This window comes from Nylanderia fulva, unplaced genomic scaffold (genome assembly GCF_048542155.1).
Source record: "Nylanderia fulva isolate GAGA-0341 unplaced genomic scaffold, ASM4854215v1 Scaffold10, whole genome shotgun sequence".
Taxonomy (NCBI): domain Eukaryota; kingdom Metazoa; phylum Arthropoda; class Insecta; order Hymenoptera; family Formicidae; genus Nylanderia; species Nylanderia fulva.
The window spans coordinates 2,595,463-2,616,863 of record NW_028189193.1 but is presented as its reverse complement, the minus strand read 5'-3'; the positions used below and the strand labels follow the sequence as shown (position 1 = coordinate 2,616,863).

General features: G+C 39.9%; 2 protein-coding genes and 1 long non-coding RNA gene across 3 annotated transcripts in view; 1 reads left to right on the top strand and 2 right to left on the bottom strand.

Annotated features, from left to right (window-relative positions):
- LOC114943591 (uncharacterized) overlaps positions 1–21,401 on the bottom strand; it is a 424,129-nt gene that overhangs the window by 21,620 nt on the left and 381,108 nt on the right. The window lies entirely within an intron of this gene.
- LOC114943590 (uncharacterized) overlaps positions 1–21,401 on the top strand; it is a 244,849-nt gene that overhangs the window by 20,530 nt on the left and 202,918 nt on the right. The window lies entirely within an intron of this gene.
- On the bottom strand, positions 54–12,558 carry LOC146725226 (uncharacterized). Its single transcript, XM_085483552.1, is given in 5 exon segments — positions 54–128; positions 131–157; positions 160–222; positions 11,955–12,096; positions 12,539–12,558. Coding segments are annotated over 5 exon segments (327 nt in total).

Here is a 21,401-nt window from a genome sequence, read left to right as displayed (position 1 = left end):
AGTGGACGTTGTAGAGAGAAAGGGAGAAGTCGCTCTTCTCTTGCGCGGCCCCGCTAATTGGGTACGTTGCACACGCATCGTCGTAAGAGGATCTTTGAGTGGACGTAAACCCAATATCGCCGCCGTGTGTATGAGAAAGGGACGCATGCGACGAGATATGCGCTGCGCCTTTAATGGGCGATTCGGTGTGACGCACCGATGGTTTGTCGTCGATCGCCACTCCTGGGTATCGATTCTGTAATTTCTTCTAAAGTAAAAATGTGTGAAAAGTGAAAAATTTCCGCCAATCACAAATTGAATTTAAAATGAAATCGATTGGTGGAAATTTTTCACTTTTCACGTTTTCACTTTAGAAAAAGTTACAGAATCGATACCCTGATCGAAAACTCCTGGAGACGAAGCGTCGCCTCGATGTAATAAACAATTTCTCTACGAGCGAATTATCGCGATTAAATAATCGATAAGAAATTACCGCTGAAGGTACTTATAGCGAGCGTCGATTTTTTGAGTTATTTAGTATAGACAGTGTTTTTTAATTTGTTATTTAATACTGTTGAAAAAAATTATCACTCAAAACAGTGATCTTTATGTAACATGCATCGCTTATTACATAAAATCGACCACATTTTCATCAAATTCGAAATATTTATCTGTCTGATTAATTCGCGCGCAAAAATTCTTCAAATTAATACAGTCAAGTCGAATTTATCTTTGGAAAATGCGAATTCCTGAATCACAGAGGCTGATTCTAAAAATATTTTTTATTGCAAAAAGACAAGATTCACTTCATAAATTTTCTATCAATCTTGGATTTAAATAATGATGTGTATGTGACAAATTTGCTTGTAAAACACGAAAGTTACAGACTCATTCATCAATTGTAAAAAGTTAATTATAATTCCACTGATTTCGCGTGTAAAAATTTATTTATTCTTTATAGAAAAAATGTTTAACCAGTAAAACGTGATAGCATACATATCGTCCTGATTATCAAATTTAAATTATATAATAAAGTAATAAAAATGCATGCATACATCGTCCTGCTTATCGAATTTAAATTATTAGTAAAATAATAAAAAAATAATTGCAAAATCTACATAAATTAAAATATCCGAAACAGAAATTAAAAAGTTTTAAAAAATTATTTCAGTTTTTTTAACATTCGCAAAATATATATAAAATATTTTTTCACAAATTTGTTGATAGTTGTAGATTTCTGGAGTAGTTAACTAAAGTGCCTTATCAAGATTTCGCTTGGTCCTTCGCTAAAGGGAATTTTTCTGACACGCCTGTAGGCGTTTAAAAATGGGATTGGGAATCGGGCTATCGTTTCGCGCATAAAATTATCATCGGTCTTTTGATCGAGCGTCGAAGCATCACGGATAAGAAACACGTTGGACCGGCAATAATTATAATACACTCGAAATTTGATCGTCCGTAACGTTTAGGCGCAGTTAATAAAGACTTTTTTTTAGTCGACTGGTTTCACCAAAAATACTGATAAATCTATTACTCATTATTTAAAACGTGATTCTACTATATCTTGCGATTTGGACGAAAGAATTAACGGTTACATAGTGACAATATTCGCATTCCGCCAAATTTTATTGGCGAGATTTGCATGCCTTAACTTAAAGTTCTGAGGCAAATAGCCCCGAGACTTATATATGTATCGAAACTAAAATCATTGAATCGCGTATGTATGTGTGCGAATTCTGCATATATGTTGTCGAAATTATTTGAAGAGAATTATATATTTGATTGTCAACGATCGTTTTGTTTGCTAAATTTCAGTCACATTTCATGAAATGTTTATCGATTATTCAACGTGGTCGAATGTTCTACGCGAGCAGGAACAGCAAAATAATCGAATTAAATAGCAGTAATTTATGAGAAAAGTTTCATCGATGTAATGCGATGAAACCTGTGAGAAATAAAAATGGAAATATATTGATATAAATTTGTGTATCTTCTTTTTTGTCTTCTTATATATATATTCAAAGAGATTGTAAGTCTCTCAAAGATTAAACATATTTTTTGTCAATATCTTGCTAAAGATATAGTTAAATCATCTATGGATATTTTACATCTATACGAATCCATTTTTATAGCATTAGGCAATTTTGTCAATTAAATCAATTTATTAAAGGATATTCCGTATACAATCCGAATATGATTACAGCAATTCATGTTAATATATAATTTAGATTTAGATGTAAATGTAACGATTTAGTCATATCTCTCTCTTATTCAAACTTCTGCTCTTCTAAATTTACTAATTTTTTCAACTCATTTGTGGAATTTGATTCAAATGAATATTTATAAACATTTCACGCACACATACAGAACGACAAAGCATTCAAATTCGTTCGTATAATTTTCTACTTTTGATCATTTTACTTAATTTACTAATGCAATTTTATGATTAATAAGACATTTTCTGAATTAACAAACTTTATTTTATAATAAATGAAATCGATTGGCATTTATTGATTATTATTTTTATTATAGCATATTTTGTACTATTTTTATGAATTTTGATAATATATTTTTGATATTTATATTAAATAATAATAAATGAAATCGATTGGCATTTATTGATTACTATTTTCGTTGAGTATTGTTTGTACTATTTTTATTAATTGATAATATTTTTGATATTTATATTAATCTCTCTCTTTTTCTTTTTCAACTAAAAAGTTTAAATCTAAAATTTAAATTTTAAATAATCTATCTAGTTACGCAAGTATTTTTCTTACAAAAAATACATGTTAATTAGCAACTTCACCTTTATAATTAATTTATATAATTATATATATATATAATTATTATAACATTGACAGGCAGAAACAAACTGATTCCAATTATGCGAAAGTCTCGAGAAATTCCATAAGGCTCGCAATCGATCACGATATATAGAGAGTCATCCAAGACTCGGAATTTATATATCTTCTTGCGTGGATTTTTTTTTGGCATTAGTAGTGTATTTAATGAGACGCGCTCGATCGCGTCATCGAAAGTTTCACGATCGAAAGTTATTGCGTAGGTGCGGAGAGTATTGCTTTCGAGGAGATGTGCGTTCGCGCAACTATTAATAAAACGTCGTATCTACGATAAGAAACATCTATGATGATCAAGAAATATTTTATCTGTCGAAATCCATGCGCGTGTTTTGCTCGTGTGTGAGGAAAAAGGAGGACGACTCCGTAAGAGAAGATGCAAATGTCATTAGTGCGTAGGACGTTAAAAAATTAATGCAAGGTACATCGTCTTTCACGTTGCCATTTTTCATGGTTCGCTATAATTAAGGGAATATACATTTTCGCATAAACGAAAATGCTAATGCCAGCTGATTAGCTCTTTCGCATCGATTGGTGCTATTATTTAACTGAATTTTTTGGACAATTCGCACGCAAGTATTAAAAATTGTGCGTTAACATTTAAAATCTCCTTCAAACCAGAGAAAGTAAAACCGGTTACTTTAAAAGCTGATTTAATGAAAAATATATAATTTAATTATGAAATGAAATAATACATATGCACATATATATCATAAATTAATTTCAGTTTCTTTATATAAATACATCTATTTATTTGTACGTGTCAGTGCTAATGGGAAATACTCTAGACTAAAATAGATAGCTACAACTTTGAGGGAGTCGTGATTTCGTAAAGTCGCCGCAGCGAATTCTCACCCGCGAAACGCGATCATTAATAAGGCGACACGTCCAAGGACCCTGGTACGCGATAAGGACCCTCCGCGTATCGCGACGCGCTGCTGTCAAAGACCCCGTGCGCGTTCGCACGGCGGGAATGCCGTATGGCGCGTCCTTTCGCGTGGACTAAGGTAACTTATTCTCTGTCTTTGTGGGCGCCCTTTTTGCGCGTTCGCCCGCGGGATAGGGTTAAGTGGGTGCGACCCCAGGACGCTAAATAATATCGGGCCGTACCCCCATCTACCGAGCGCGCCATTTTGAAATATTATGCCGGACGCTTTATTATTCGCGTGCGCGAGAGAATTCGTCCCCCCGGCGACGCCGGATTTATAGACGTGCGCAGAAGTAGAGCCTGGTGCCCCTGTATGAGCAATATTATAAACTCCGGTACCGAAAAGTATATAAAAGTATATAAAAAATAATCGTCAACATCAACGGATGATATTGGAATATCTTACAAAATATGTGTGTAAATGAAACAATTTAATTGAGAAATCATTTTTTCAACATATATCACAGTTTTATATATTTTATAAAATTTTATAAATGAACTCGTTGTAATACACTTTCTGTTGCATGAAATATTTTGTGTCAAAACATCTCTACAAATACGAGAGAATACAAAATCATGCCAATTTATCGAGCGATGTATTTAACATAAACGGATACTTGAAAAAAAAAATGAATCATAAATACATCATTACTCCACCCGTGGATGCACCCCATGCACCTGTGATGCATCCAGCCTCTCTCTTTCTCTCCCATAATAATGTACTGCCGCATTATTACGCACTTGCGGATTCTTCCTTCTTTGTTGGAAATCTGTCGGCCACAAGCATGACACTTTCCCTTCTCGTTAGCTTCCCTCTCGGCTTCGGGAATTAACGCGCGCGTAAATCAAAATTCGCGTCGCGGCGTACGTCGAATATTTCACGGGTTAACTGTCTTACCGCCTTTGCGGTCGGTAGCGGCGCTTACGTTCGATAGCGATAAAACTCCAACGGCAGTGTTAACCCCTTCGAGATAGGGATTTTATTTATCTTTTCGTGAAGAATTTTAATTACGCGCGTAAGTCTTAAAGATGCTTGAAAAGTTAAAGCGCGGCGCGGGAATATTCCTCTCCCTCGCGATTCCTCCGGATTCTGTCCTACTCGTTAACAAGACTTTAATTAGATGCATAAATTATAAAGATGTATCTCTCGCTGTATATCACTTTTCCATGCGAGAAGACAGAAGCTTCAAAATGAATATTGAAATCTTAAATTAGCTAATCAGTTTCTCTCCTACACTCATCGAAGGTGAAGAGATTCCTCTCCGTTGGACAAATACACTGGTACTTCACTATCTGTATTTACCATTTCCATTCGATTTTTTTTCCTAATCGGAGAAGGCTAATCTCTATACTTCTAATGAGCATTTACCTTCTTTATTGAACAGATATATTTTTATAGCCTTTGGGGCTTTGTCAGAGAACAGATATCTGCCCCTGAGAAACTCGCGCGTATATATAGCCTGCGTCCAACGTGGCTATAAAACAACACTGATGGACAAAATGGACGCGTAACCTTGGAGCTTTGAGATCCTCGTCCACCGAACAGAATTCGAGAGCAAACATGGGCGCGATCGTTTTCGACATCGCGAAGAGGACACGAGAAGCACTCCGCATTCATTCCGCTTCGCTCCGCGAGCTCCCTCGTCCATCTCCCTCTCGTTCGGCAGTATGTGCTCGTACCTTCTCGAGATTGACATTTGAATTTCAATGAGCCGCGCAACCGAGGAGATATGCTCCGGCACTTCTCGCCACTCGAGAGACGGCGGGGAGGAATATAACCGGCGCGAGTGCACGTGGATTTCGGACGTGAAAACGGGAATTAGTGGTAATTTTGACGATTCCGTGGAAACCGGCGTGTTTACCCGGATGGATGGCGAACAATGTCGCCACTTGGGACGGTGTTAATCGTGCTAAACGGCGAGCCGGACATATATCTTCGGGTTTTCTATATCCGAGATTTCGTAGTTTTATCCAAAGAATTCAAAGTAAATAACCTAGCATTATTCGTTGTCATTTATTCCGCATCAACGAACGTGTCTCATCTGGATCAGTTAAAATACAAAAAAAAAAAAACATGTTACAACTCTTATATATAAAGTCATAAATTTGACAAAAAATTTAAAAGTATCTTAATTTCCTCGTAGAATATCCTGAAGAAAATAATTTGCGACCTGTAAAACGTGTATAACGCACAAGACGGAGTAATCGCGGAGGCACGCGTTCAGATTGTCAAAGGTGCCAGGGCTTTTTAAACGCTCGGGTTTATTTTCCCCTGTCGAGATTCCCGTAATTTCGCGACCGGACGTTCCGAACGCGGTGACGTGAAATCTCGCGAGCGAGTAAACGACAAACCCCGGATTACAGTGCTTACATATGTTTACTTAAATGGCAGGCAATTAGAAAGACGGTAATGAAAGTGCCAGTCGAATCGCACGTTTCGCCTCTTCACCAATAAAGAGCGTGCTTTACGGCGCGCGTTGAACCAAGGGACTCAGGTCTCTCTCACCTAAATTTCCAACGGTCGACATTAAATTCGTGCCCTCGCTCGCTCGTCTCTCCCCAATCGAATGCGCGAATACCCCCCTCCGATTAACTGGATATTTATTAATTAGGGATAATTGCCAGAATTTACGATAGCGTCGGGCTTCGCAAGTACCGGAACGAGATTCGAGAATTCGCCACCGCCTTCTCTCTTGTCCGACGCAGATTTAAGGTAGTTCTATCGTTTTTCACAATTCTTACGAATTTTTAGAAATTTTAATATGTTGTAGACGGAGTTAATATCTATCGATTACGAAATTTTAAAGTCGATTCACCGTTTAGTTTAACAGTTATTTACAATTAAAAATAGCATTTTTTCTATACATCACGTGAAAAAATGGCATTTTCATCACATTTTAATGTATAACAATAGAACGGATCTTACGATTTTAATATAAAACCAGTGGGGTATACAATATGAGTGTGGGATTATTTAAAAAAAAAATAAATTTTTTCCACCGTTTAGTTTCAAAGATATTACTTTTTAAAGAAATGAATTTTTTTCCAAACGGAACTCGGAGAGAAATTGCGATGATGATGTGTATTCATGTGTATGTGAAGAGGTTCAGACTGTACAGACTCAACTAAAATTGTTGCTACGGTAACATTGTATAAACGATGAATTTCCTTATCGATTAGAGGCGAAACTTTTAGTTGATATTGTAGCGATAGAACTACCTTAATTAACGGGTTTAGCTCAGGTTCATCCTGTTGACATCATTCGACAAATTTTTAATATTTAATCGATAGATTAATTTTTTCAGTGAGAAATGACAATCTCTTCTATATCAAACAATATATAGTTTTCCTCTTGGAAATGAAGATTCGCGTTTCCGGAATTTATGGAAACGACCGACCGGATGACATCGTATGCTAACAAATTCGAATACTCCTCCGATCTCTGCGTCAACGATCGATCGCCTGATTTGTTTCCCGGTCGGAGCCGCCGTGGAGTTCGCTAGTCGTAAGTCTTCGCCGCGATAAAATCGATTCTGAAAAGCTCCCGCGCCCTCGAAGTTCGCGCTGCACTCGCGTCGTTATCGTGAATTGAGTCCCGTGGGCGCATAAGCAGCCCCGGTACACCTGTAAGAGTCCTCTCTTTCATTTCTCCTTCTCTCTCTTCTTCTCTTCCGATTTCTTCTTTCTCTCCATCTCGCTCGCGTCCTACCTCCGCGTTTATTTATACATATACCTATATCTCTCTCTTGCTCTCTTCCTTCGCATCTTCGGGGGTATCAGTTGCTGATCGATTCAACCCGTGGGTGGTCCCGGCCACTTCGGATACGCGCTGTAATCCTACTCTCGGCCAAGACTACCCGGTGTCCTGAGGATTTTCGTCGCGGCTCGACGCATCCTCCCTAATACACCAAACTCGACATCGAAATCGGTCACCGTGTATCGTCCTTGTCGACTCGCGAAGGGACGTACTTTATGACGTTGTACCGCCCGAGAGGTAGCCCCTGCAGAAAAATGGTAGCTGGCTATCGTGCAACGCGCAATTCATGAATTCGACGGACTTGTATCAGAGACCCCCATCGCCCAGCATCGATAACAACTTTCGAGAAAATATATTAAATAGTAGAGAAAAAATATTATTAGATAAAAGACACTTTTATACGAATCGAGTAAAATCATTTAAAATAATTCTTCCAATATGTAGAATACGATATCAGATGAGAGCCTAAAAGAGCTCGAGATAAATAACGTAGAGGAGTGGCAACCACCAAACCCAGCGATGATATCGGATCTATATATCTTGGCCATCTGAAAAGTATCAGTTAAAATCGTTCTTGATCGGAGTCAAAAGTATGTCGGTATGCCGGGATCGTTAACACTTTGACGCAGAAGACACAAATCACACGGTGCCGCATAAATCTATGCATAGACGATGCGTCGTTCCTAAAATGTCAAACGACCGTGTCGTTCATTTTCGGTACTTAATATACATTCGATACTTTCAATCTAACAATGCGAGAGCCTCGTACACAATTTTAACGGTATTCCGACTAATGACAAAGAGGCGATTATAAATCTTTGGCTCGCGTTTATCGCGGTACACGAAATATATACGAAGGATCTATTACATTCTTCGATAAGCATCGGTTGAAGAAGGCCGAGAATATTACGAACGAAAGTATAACGTCCTTGCGGTGTTATAAATTAATACGCTGCGCTTGCAGTCTTCTGCATTGCGAGTTGTGCGCACGTGGAAGATATGGTCTCGCCTTTATCGAGTTTAGATCAACCCGTAATGTCACGCTAAGACGTATGCGCCTCATTAATTCGCATTTGCAACAGGTCGACCGTACATATACATATAGACCCCGAGCGACCGCGCGAGGACTCTCTCATTGTCGCGTTTGAGATCTCACTTTCGAGCCGGCTCGCGGATATCTAGCAGCTTTGCCTGATCCTCCGATTAATCCATGAGGGGTCGACAAATCAAAAGCGACATACTTACACGTACTTATCCGAACGTTGACATATCGCATCGCGTAAGAGAATTTTTTTTCTTCAAGTCAGCTGATCCCGAAACGCGCTTCTCCGTATAAATTCGCGATTTCTCTTATCGCCTTCATATTATAAACCAAAGAAAATGAGCAATCTAAGATAAATCGATACACGAGAAACTTTGTGCGATTCGATGTGACTAAATAGCAGAGAGGCACACATCTCCAAAGGAATCTTAAAAAATTATTTTTTGAGCTATATACATAATTAATTATCACGGAAAAATTCGCATAGTGTGAGAATTCCTATCTCGTATGCTTTTGAGAGAAACAATGTCGGAAGCGAAGAAGGCCGGGTATGAATTCTCCGGATACTTTTGTACGAGAGAATATACATATATATTCTTCTCTCGCCGAGGCTGCGTTTTTCCCCCGTTTGCATTAGCACAATAGATTTTTTCTCGTCCCGCAAGGCATGAAATGTTAAGGAGGCAGCAAGTCTTGCGCCGCAGGTTAAACGTCGGAGCAGCGAAGTCTTTCGCCTACTTCCATCGCTTCTTGTTCTCCCGCCGGAGAGGCGCGAGAAACGAGATACGAGAATGAGATACGACGGAAGTGCGACACCGCAAAGCCGTAACGTAGCCTACCTTATGAATCCTCGGGCCGATATACGTATGAGCGGGTAGTACCGGGCGTTATACGTGCCGCCGAGAGGCGTACGGCGTCTTCTACGGGGGTGGTCCTTCGCGTTTTCTTCGCGCCGCGCCGAGGCAACCAGCCGCTAATCATGTGTGTTCCCCGTTATACGCATCGTCGACGTATTCACTACGTCTCCTCGGTTAGGTCGTTGTGGTCGGCGGTATAACGCGGCGATGCATTATCCCTGGCAGCTCGGGTGCTACCTGGCTGCGCCTGTCAACCTCTATACGTTCTTTCCCGGATTCGATAGAACCGCGACATGCGAGGCAGATCCATTCGAGAGTTTAAAATTTCAGACAATATACAGGGTATATGTAAATAAGTGCGAACAATTTTAGATGATTTTTTTTCGAAAATAAAAAGGGGATTTCTTATGTAAACATATATACTCTTACATCCCTCCCTCAGGAAACATTATTTTTATTTTTTCCCCCAAATTTCATAAGACAAATTAAAATGAAACTTGGTGGATATTTTTCGTGTTTTAATAAAATTTTGCGTAATAATAATTATAAGATAGTATTAGAAACAAGTAAATTAAAATGACAAATTTATGCAAGAGGAGGATATCTAATTAAACGTTAATTCTAAATTGATAAAAAAAAAATAAAATAAATTGTCGCAACGCCCAATATGCAATCTGTACAGATTATATATAATTTCAGAGAAATTTTGCACAGAACACATATACACGTACGAGGGTAATATCTCTATCGTGAAGGTCAGATGTTACATTACATTCGTAGTTCTGTATCACACAGCCTCTTCGTTCGCGCGAGCTTTCGATCAGTCGCGGCGCATTCTCGAGAGAAACGGAACGTCGAACACGTGTCACGTTCGACGAACGACACGCGGACGCACCTATGTAATCACACAACGGTGGTCCAGCGCGATGCGTGTACTCACGAGTTTCTCGCTCCTAGGTGGTACCAAACGGCGTGCACACAATACCCGTAGAAGAGTTGTATGCCGCAACGGTGAAATTTGCCGGCAGGATTTCACGGCGCAGAAATCTTAATTCTTGGAAGAGAGAAGAGAGGAGAAAAAAAATCAAGTGAGAGAAAGAGAGAGGAAAGGGTTAGAGAAAGAGAGAAAGAATAGGAATAAGAGGAGAGAAAGAGGAAACGGCTCGGGAGTTTCGTTCGATGGTTATACGAGGATAATGCAGATAAATCGTAATCCCAGCGCCACGAAACGAGTGCCGATTAATTCCAAGATGAGCCCTGTCAAAATACAGGCGCGCCGTGAGGCCCGGCTGTTCTCCCGCGCCGTACGAGAGCTAATCTTGACTAATAACTGTCGCAACTGCGCGCGCGAGTAAGGTAGGGCCCCGTTATAGGGGTCTCTATGAGAGGCCGGCGTCTTTTCGCCGTCCTACGCCGGCCTCGTATCGTCTCACGATAGATACGTTCATAGATCAGAGATTATGGACCAATCGCTTCCTTTGTAGGAAAATTTATCGCGATGCTTATCGCTGACTCGGTTTCTCAGATCGACGTGCATTTAATTTCCGAAGACAACGCGGAAGAGAAATATGCCTCTATCATCTGTCAAAACCATATGGTCAAGTTTCCGAGACACAATATTTCATCCGCTGAGTAGAGAAAAATTTCGAGAAATGTCGAACAATTAAAAATACAATGTGTGCGGATACAAATCTTATATATATTTTTCGGTTGTTTTTAGATTTCTGATTCGAGTTAACCGAAACAATTTAATATTAAAAATGCCGAGGGAAAAGGAAAGGATTGCGCCCAGAAACGGCGCGCGAGAGAGAGAGACATTTATGGTAAATCGTAATCGAGATCATTGCCGATGCATGCGCGAGAAATGCATGCGATTTATCCGTGCCGAGATCACGACGTCCGTTCTAAATCCGAGATTGGGCACTTAGCAAAAGGCGAGAGATGTCGGCCGACGGTGCGAATGCCCCTCGTTTTGCCGAGGCATTTCTCTCGACTACGTGACCGACCATCCCCCGAATGACATTATGCGCTGACCCCGACGTACAGTCGATCCACAAAAGGGGGATCGAACGATCGGTTCGCGATCCGCCTGTAAGAAAGCGTATAGTCTTTCGACGCGAGATCTAAGGAAGATTTCCTTTTCGTACACTTTGAAAAATACGATTTCGCACGTGGGAAAATCGTAGTACGTATCTCTAAACCGGAAGTGCGTTGGTCAAATCGCTCGATCGCTCGTTCGTTCGTTCAATATCGTGCGGCGAGATCGTAAAGAGTGTTTTCTTTCGAGATAAGCTTGTCGATGAGTTGCGGCAAGATTGATCGCTGAAGAAATGGCGTGACCGAAAGGTTTGTATGCTCGCTTAATTGCACAGAGAGAGAGAGAGAGAGAGAGAGAGAGAGAGAGAGAGAGAACTCGGAGGTTTTTATTACGCCGCCGTTACATTCTGCCGCGAAGCACGCGATCCTCGAGACGTTAGGAACAAAGTATTACGATCATAAATAAGGGTGGCGTAATTACTTTAACAATTACCATTATCTCCGTTTCCCCTTCTGCCGTCTTCTGACGTTGTTTGCCATTTAAACCCTTCGCGATCCTTCTCCTTGCGATGGATCTTCTTTGAGAATTTTCTTCGTTAACGAGTGAATATTTGCCCCTTGTTTCCGTGTCTGGACTTTTCGAGCAAAATTTTTAATTAAAGAATATCTTATTAAGAACATCACAAATTCTTTTTCTACTCTTACGCATTTTAATATCGGAATTTTATAATTTTCAATTTCAAAAGCGATATCAATTTTTCAATTAAGTAACTAGAATTTTTTATAAAGTTTGACTTTTAATATTTCTATATAAAAAATTAACGTAACATTTTTAAACACTACTTTACGGAAATATTATTATATATAAATATAAATATAAATATGTTTATACAATTATATTTATGCATAGACTAAAAAATCTATTACTTAATCGAAAGAAACATTAGGCACGCGTGTCATCGATCTCTGAATCTTTGGAAGATGCGCGGGATCGACGATCTCCGCAGACATTATCTGAATGGAGTGTACGAGAACGAACGCAGCTAAGGTGTTCGGGGAGCAATCAGCGTTAAGTACAGCGATTCCCCGAGAACCATGACGCCATCTTGTTACGTGAGCGTCGTTTGTCTCTGACATATGATCCAGGGAATCCGTTGGTTGCTTACCTGTCAGTTTCTTGCACGTACGCCGCCGTCGATCGCGATGGAGACCGCGGAGGAGGATGATATCTGAGCGAGCGCGCGAGGGATCTGGATCGGGAGAAGAGATCGGAGATGCGCTCGCGAAACAAATCGATTCCGATGATAAGTCTCGATCGAATCCGTATCCAATGCGCCGGTAATTTGCCAAAGAATCAGCCGACGCGAATGCGTCGCTCCGTATTAGGAGGATCAGCTATTATTATTTTATTTATTTATTTAACTAGTGCAAGACCCATAATTTACAAAAAACAAGTAACAAGAAAATGATGCATGAGAAAAGAAAAGAAAAGAAAAATATAATATTTGTTTTCATCGTACTTTGCGAATTGCATGATATTCCGAATCGAGAGTTACGTCAAACGTCTTACTCCGAAGTGTCTATCTTAAACAGTGGATAATACATTGTATAGCACCTGCATATAGCTGTCCGTATAAATTCCAAGTATATCAATCAATATTGCATTCAAATACAATCGGTAACATAGTCGTTCTTGCATATAATGAGACATATGATTGCTGGCAGACTAGTTGAAACGGTAGATTTATAATGCATTTATAATGCATTCAATTCAAGAAATGTCATCGTCAAAGGTCGATTGAGATTGAAGAAGAATGTGTGGCATTTTTTAAGAAAACATATTACAATTCCTTAGAAATTATTTTTTTCAATCTCTTATTATATTTTTAATTTCAGTATGTAACATAGACTATCTCATTTTACGATGTTGTGCAATATGTCGTACCATTAATTTAAAGTCGGTGCAAACAAATTATAGATCCCCTTTCGATATGCGTGCGAAAAGCGAGTAGCCGCGTTGATGAAATTCCACGCGTGAGAATATCGTAAACTTTAGCCACGATCGAGTTCCGCGAATGTCACTGCTCCATTTAAGATATAATAAATTTGCTTCCACGTCACTTATATTCGATCATAACATTTTAAACAATTTATTATCGATCGCATCGCTGCATCTCGGAGAATGCAGTTCGATCTATTGGGATCGTTTAGCGCGATCGAAAGAATAAATCTATCTTTGAAATGGATCTGAATGGCGGCGGCGATCGACCGGATATGTCGGAGACACGTTTCGCAGGCTCGATCAAGATCGCGATCTCGATCTCGATCTCACCTTTGGCGTGACGAGAAAAGAGGGAAGAGAGAAGGGGACAATGACGGGGTTCGGGGAGTTCGCGCATCGGCCACTTCCCATGTTAATATCCGGTTATGTGTAAGGTATGGAGGCGTACGGCCAGTTTGCATGGAAACTAAGGCATTACCGTCGCGGACCACCGGAGTCGAACCACTCGTCGAACGGCCCTGTTTGCCGACACCTTCGGTGGACGACTCTCGCCGGAACACCCTACTCTTCTTATCTCTTCCCTTTCCTCTTTATCCGCAGCGCCGCCTGTCCTTTTCTCGCTCGCGTTCCCGGCTCCTCGTCCACGCGATTCTCCGATTCTTACTCCGCCGGATCGCATTGCGGCGGCGGTTTTATATCGATACCAGGCAGGGTCGCGGCCGTTCACAGGTCTAGGGGCCGCCGCGGCTTATCGGCGTTAACGATCGCGCATAGCGCCGTATCGCCGATCGGCGAATTAAATGGCGAGGCCGAATCGCTCACATCTCGCGCTCCTTTCGGACGGATAAGGCCGACACGCTGGGAATCGCGATGCTAAGGAAGTGAGATAGCGCGCGACGTTCTGGGGAGGTTTCGCTGTTGTTCTAATAATTATATAATTATCGCAAGCTTTTCTCTTTTGTGCCCGATAAATGTAGTTAAATTTTTATTTCAGTATACATATATATATATGCTCGTATCTCTCTCGAAAGAAATCTTATATAGAGCGCGTTGTCTCGTCTAATTTCGTCTTCCTTTCTTGTGTATATTAACTCTTTCTTCTTTTTAAAGTATTATCCTGCGAGAGAAAGTTTTCTCACTGGGTCGTTAGATTGGGTGTCAATTAGACGTGGGCGGTCCATCACACGGATCTGCCTTACTCGGAGATTTTTATTTGGAGAGATGCCAGAGAACTCGTTTCTCTTTTGCTCCTTTTTTTTTCTTTACGGAATTTCTTCGACATTCTTATTAATACGCTCATTTAAATTAATTCATTCGAGAATTTTAGATAAATGGGAACTCGAAGAATTTTAAGCACCGTACATGCCAAAAGATAATGACAGAACTAACGATGAAATTTAACAAACTGTTATATTATAATACACATATAAATAAAATGATAGAATAATCATTTTCAGTTATACTGCATTCTCGCGCTGTTTCTATATCGACAGATATCGCTTTTCGATACATAGTTGTTACATCTGAGACGGTATGTCTATGCTCCGGACCTAAAAAGCTGGCCGGCGCCCACACTCGAAGGTTCCTAGTCTTAAGGAGGTTCAAAGTTTCCTCCGCAGTCGTTTACGCCTTATTTATTCTCGTAATTTACTCCCACGCGGCCCTTGCGCGCTGGCAATTTACTTTACGACGATCATATCTGAAAGTGGCCGGTAGAGAGAATGCTGCCCGGATCTACACCCGACGTAGTCCGAGAGATCGCGCGGATCGGGCCCCTGTTCGCGGCGGCGGCCCTGGATAATGGGGCCCAATGAGGGAAGGTAGGGAAAGAAAATGGGCGATGACGCGCCGGTGAAAAAAAAAGAAAAGAAATTCAACGGAGAGAAGAGAGCGCGTCTTTTCGCGTTCATCCGCGACGGCGGTTTATGGACTGTCGGCGCGGAATATAAAAAGTCGCGGCGAGCGCCGAGCGTACTCACGGTGGATACTTTATGGTTCTTAAATGTCGCGACCGCGGAAAGGCCGCCGTTTCGCAGTGACGTCGTCTGGATTTCGAATTTGCGTGGCGAAACTATGTTACACGAAAGAGAGCGCAAGTATAAGTATATTTGCGCATATATGGCTTAAAGAAATAAATCAATAAAGATACATTTATATTTATTTATTTATTTGATATAATCATACATAGTAGAAAAATGTGTTTTCTTGTTAAAAACGTGAAAATTTTTGTGTTAAAACAACTGTAAAAATAATACAATCTGTATCTATTTTTAATTTTATACAATAAATTACGTTCTGCTTTATTAGTGACAAGATTTATGGGGATGATAAAATCTAAAATTAACATATTTTTTGTTAATTTTTACATAAAAAGTATGTTAATTTGACACAAAATTTATTTTAAATTATTCGAAGTTTTGCATTTATTTCGTGTTAAAATATTAACACAAAAATTTCTATGGACCGTTTGGGACATGTGCAGACAAGAAATCATTATGCACGCAAAGAAAACACGTCGTCCCCGATACGTCCTTATATCGCTATTTAAATACACATATAATCCGATATTCCGCGATAGGCATCTCTGAAATGCGACCTCTGACAAGCGGAGGACATCGAAAGTGATTAAACGGCGTTGAAAGAAAGGAGGATCATATTGCACCAAGTATTCCCTCCTATAATGGATCGCAATTACTGCTCGTGTCGATATTCGCGCGCTTGCACGTGCAACCTTCGACGGAGTTTTCAATTAAATCAATCGAATCAATCCGGCTGTTACAAGATACGGCTGTTACAAGCGCGCCACATTCGCGGAACAGATTTACTCATGCTTGAAGGATATCTGGATTCTTAAGCACTCATCGTCGAGATGTGCCGTTTAAAAATCCGAGCAAAAAGGCATACGTTAAGCATACTCAAAGTGTAAAGATTCCCAGAGACACTTTCGATTAATTATAATATAGGAGATGATACGCTGATCAGTCGACGGTGCCGCGCTGAATTTGATGAAAGGCCGTATAGAATACGTATCAAGGTTCTAGAATACCGTCCCGTAATGCTTGCATCATCAGAGATTTTAAGGCTTTCTACGAGTTGCTACTTGAACGCGGTGCCATTTTTTAGAAACTCTCAGGATAATTGATTGCGATTACATATTGACGGTCTAGACCTGTTGCACTCTCTGACACTCTCGCTTACACAATCCCCTGCTTACGACTTACCCACAAAGACTTTCTCTTATTCTATTCTTAATTGCATGTACTACTTCTGTATCCTACTTGCACATCTCTTGTCCATGCGTGTGCATACTTTCTATATTATTATTATTATTATTTAGAATTTTTCTGTTCCGCTATCATAAGATAATGCATAGAATTTAGTCTTTACTCTCTTAAGCAGAGTATATCATTATCGAAAAACAGTGAATAATTATATATGATGGTGAAAACCATTGATCTTTGATGAAATCTTAGATCATTATTATAACAGTAATATTTTCATTGATGAAACAAGTATGATCTATAATTTTGTGACTGAAAGCTTCTTCGACAAATGTTGAATAAACGAGAGAACGATATATACATATAATAATGACGTTCACTCTTAAATAATTCGCGAATAAATATCATTATTTTCGCCATGCTTTGTATCGCATATATCTCCCGAGTTCTCTCTTTAAAAAAGGATCTCGGACACGCGGAATGGAATTTTGAGCATTCGTATCCATCCAAGGTACCCGGGTCCAAGTGGATAATGTCCCATCGGACATGGGTGTCGCTGATGGTGTTAGCGCGGCAGCGTAATCGGCGCTAACAAGGATTTTTAAATTACAGGCCGCCGATAAATATCGCGCGGGACTATACAGAGTATACACCCGGATGTGACGGTCCAATTACGCAGATGTATTTATATTCATTTTCAATCGTGTGCACGAATTTAATGAGAAAAATACGAACATTTTTAAAGTAATCAAATTTTGATTCTTTTTACACGCAGAGAGAATTTTCTCTTGGAATTTACCCTGAAAATTATGGCAATCGTGAGTTTCTCCGATTAATAATTATCACAATTAAAAATATGAATATCTATCACAATAAGATATAAAATATGTTCGATTAATTTTACTATGTACATATTAATATTTTTTATTGTGGTAAATATTAATAAGAGAAACTCTTATATAAAATCCTTCTAATACCATAGTATTGTCCTACGATTACCATGATTTTCAGGGTAAATTCTAAGAGAAAATTCTCTCTATGTACATATAATTATATAATCATCAGAACTTATAATAATAAAAATATTAATATCTACCACAACAAGATATAAAATATGCTCGATTAATTTTACTATAAACATATTAATAAAAAAATACCATTGTCTTATGATTACCCTGATTTTCTCCGCGTACAAGCAAAGGATACGATAACCATAAATCTATAATTGAATTGCTTTTATCGTGATTTGTAAGAGCAACATCATTCTTTAGAAATCAGTTAAAGACGTCGAGCTGCCGACTCTTCGCGAGGAAACCAAAAATTCGTTAAATACGTTAACCGCGGAATATTATACGTCGCGCGCGGTGAAAAAGGCGAAGGAGTTAATTAGACGGTCGAAAGAGCCTCTCGCTGTATGAACAGGCGGATACGGGATTACGGCGATGATAATTATTCCGTGAGAATTGAATTTGCCAATTAGCGCGAGAGAGGCAGGAGTAATTCGGGGGCGCCCCCGTTCGCCGGTGAAAACGGCGCGGACACACGCGGCGTGTGTTAACGGGCGCAAAATGAATTATCGTTTATACGCGGCTTCGCCGCGCGCGCGAATTTGCATTGGCGGGGCCCAGCCCGGGCGAGAGGCCCCCAGCTCCGGGGGCCCGCGCGTAGCCCCACTTCGCACCTTCGGCATAAACTGTGCCCACTGTGTCCGTGCCGCCGCGCGTTTATTTATTCCGATGCCGGGCCCCGGTAGCTTTATGACGGAAAATTAGCGAGGGTTATACGCGCGAATGTGCCGCGACTTGTCGCCACTTAGAGCCGTCGATGCATTGAGCGTTTCTTTAATGGACGAGACGACACGCCCTCCTTAGCGCCCTTTTTAACACCTATACCCGGCCTCGCGCTGCTCGCGCCAAAAGGCGCTCTTTAAAGCGCGCGCGCGAGCTACGGTTAAAAACGGAGAGGAAGGTCGATTAGCGAGTTCCGCGGCTCGATTTCATCCCGCTCGTTCGCTCACAAGTGGACGCTTTTACGACTCCTCGACGGTTAGTCGTATTGTTCGATGGGAGAAGTGGAGAAAGGTGAGCGCGTGACGAAAGCTGCGTGTCTCTTGAAAGCGGAACGACGTCGCTCGCTGAATGGGATGCGTGTTTTAGCATCTCGCACGTTTAGAGAACGCGGCCTATTCGTTGCTTGATTGGATAATGGCATACACATACACGCAGGCGTACATGGATACAGTATTCTTATAATTTTCTGCTAATTATGAGTAGAATCGAAAATGCAGATCATCGAGATCTCCTAAAGTCTGTTTAATTAATAGTTGAGAATTTTTTCGGGCCTTTTTAAATTTGTATTTTCAATTAATTTCTTACTACCGAGAAATAGACACATTTCATTATATTACATATTTTATTGCAAGTAATTCTTCATTCAAGTTCTGGAGATTTTTGACATTTATGCAACCACAACCGATATTTACGAGTAACAGGAAAAACGATATATTTCACAGAGAATTGTATACTTGTTTAATGGATACAGTATTCTTATAATTTTCTGCTAATTATGAGTAGAATCGAAAATGCAGATCATCGAGATCTCCTAAAGTCTGTTTAATTAATAGTTGAGAATTTTTTGAGGGCCTTTTTAAATTTGTATTTTCAATTAATTTCTTACTACCGAGAAATAGACACATTTCATTATATTACATATTTTATTGCAAGTAATTCTTCATTCAAATTCTGGAGATTTTTGACATTTATGCAACCACAACCGATATTTACGAGTAACAGGAAAAACGATATATTTCCCAGAGAATTGTATACTTGTTTAAAAGTCTTCTTCAATAAAATCTTCGGATTAATGAAATACTTCTCAAGCAACGACCTACTCAATACCGTTAACGTCTTGAGTTTCGCACGTCAGTTCATTGAAAGTCGCAAATCAGAGACGCCTGTCAACGCGTTTTTGATCCACCTAGGTAGAATTAGGCGCGTAAAAGGCGAGTCGTGACGCACTTTCTCGCGAGATTTGCGTTTGCATCCTCTCTCCCCCACCCTTTTCTCCTCACTTCGAGATCTACGCACTGAATTCTCAAGTGTGCCGTCTCGTCTTCGAGATTTTCCTCGAGAGTTCTCCATAACTCTGGTGTGACGAGTGGACAGTCCGTGACGGGTATCCACGCTGTTACGCACTATTGAGAGAGTTCCATATGTCGACAATTACCTCGAACTAATTCGGATAAAAATCAATAAGAGAACGGTATGCATCTCCCCTGCTGATTCTTCACGATTGATTCTACATACGCGATTAAAAATGCGATAGTTATTGTAAAAATGTTCAATTTAGTTGCTGAATATTTTTCAAGGCAGGATTAAATGACATTTATATAATAACAATATTAAAATAATATTTTAATTTTTAATTTACATCGCGCGCGAGTAAAAAAAATCATTGACAAGTTTTTAAAGAGATACATTGAAATGTCAACATTAAATATTTCGAATAACGCGACTGGCGTATTAAAATATTCACCAAAATATAAAAGCATCTGCATGTACATACAATTTCAATAAGTGTGATTTGTAATTATTCACAGAAATATATAATGATTAAAATTGTATATGCAAATGTTTATATTTCGGTGAATATTTTAATGCAATTATCACATTACGCAAAATGTTTAATGTTGACACTTCATAGTATCTCTTAAAAAAACCTGTCGTTTATTATTTACAATTATTACTGCTATAATTTAATTATATAATTATTATTATAAATTATATAATCCTACACTTTTGTTACGTATATGTACAATGCTTTCGAATATGTTCTTTGGTGAAGCATAGAAATACGCGGAAAATGGACTTTATAGAGACTCTCTCGACAGCCCTGTCGCCCGTGAAATTGCGAGGCATCATCGTCGCGACTCTGGCAACAGTCCGTATAATCGGCTGTCGTCGGTGATAGAAAATATTGAGTAGCCGCGGGAGGAACTCGCGAAAAGTCATCTCTCGTCGACATCGCGTCGGCGGCGCGAGATCTAGCGTGCTCGTCAAGAGAAGAGAAGCGACGCATATATAGCCAGATGCGTCTCGCTTTCAAGATTTCCCTCGAGAGTACTCCTCTCTGGCGCGGCGGTGGACCTAGCCACGAGAAAAAGAGAGGGGTACACCTTCGTCTCTCCGTTAAGTTACAGCGACTGGCGCTTAACCCCTGACACGACGCACAATAGCCAGACGGGACTCCATAATTGTTATTTTAATAAGCTAATTTTCGCTGCGTTCGACCGGCGCGAACCACACGGGGAGAACCAGCGACATGCTACGGAAGAGGAGGAAAGAAAAAGGATCGGAAGGTGCAAAAGGACCAGGTAAGACCCCATCGACGGCTGCGTCGGACACGTCGAGATTAACGGCCGTACTTCCGAGGGGTTTGACGATTTACCCGTAATAAACGTAGCCACGCTTCTTACGCCGCGATTCGTCCCTGTCCTTGTAGTCCTTTCCGCGAAAGCGTTTCCTTCTCTCCTGCACGGAGAGGATTTTCTCTTAGAATTTATCCCGAAAATCATGGTAATCGTGGGAGAAGATTGAAGATGGTATTGGAAGAATTTTATTAGAGTTTCTCCGATTAATATTTACACCGCAATAAACAATATTAATATATCCACGATAAGATATAAAATATGTTGGATTAATTTTATTATGTACAGCAA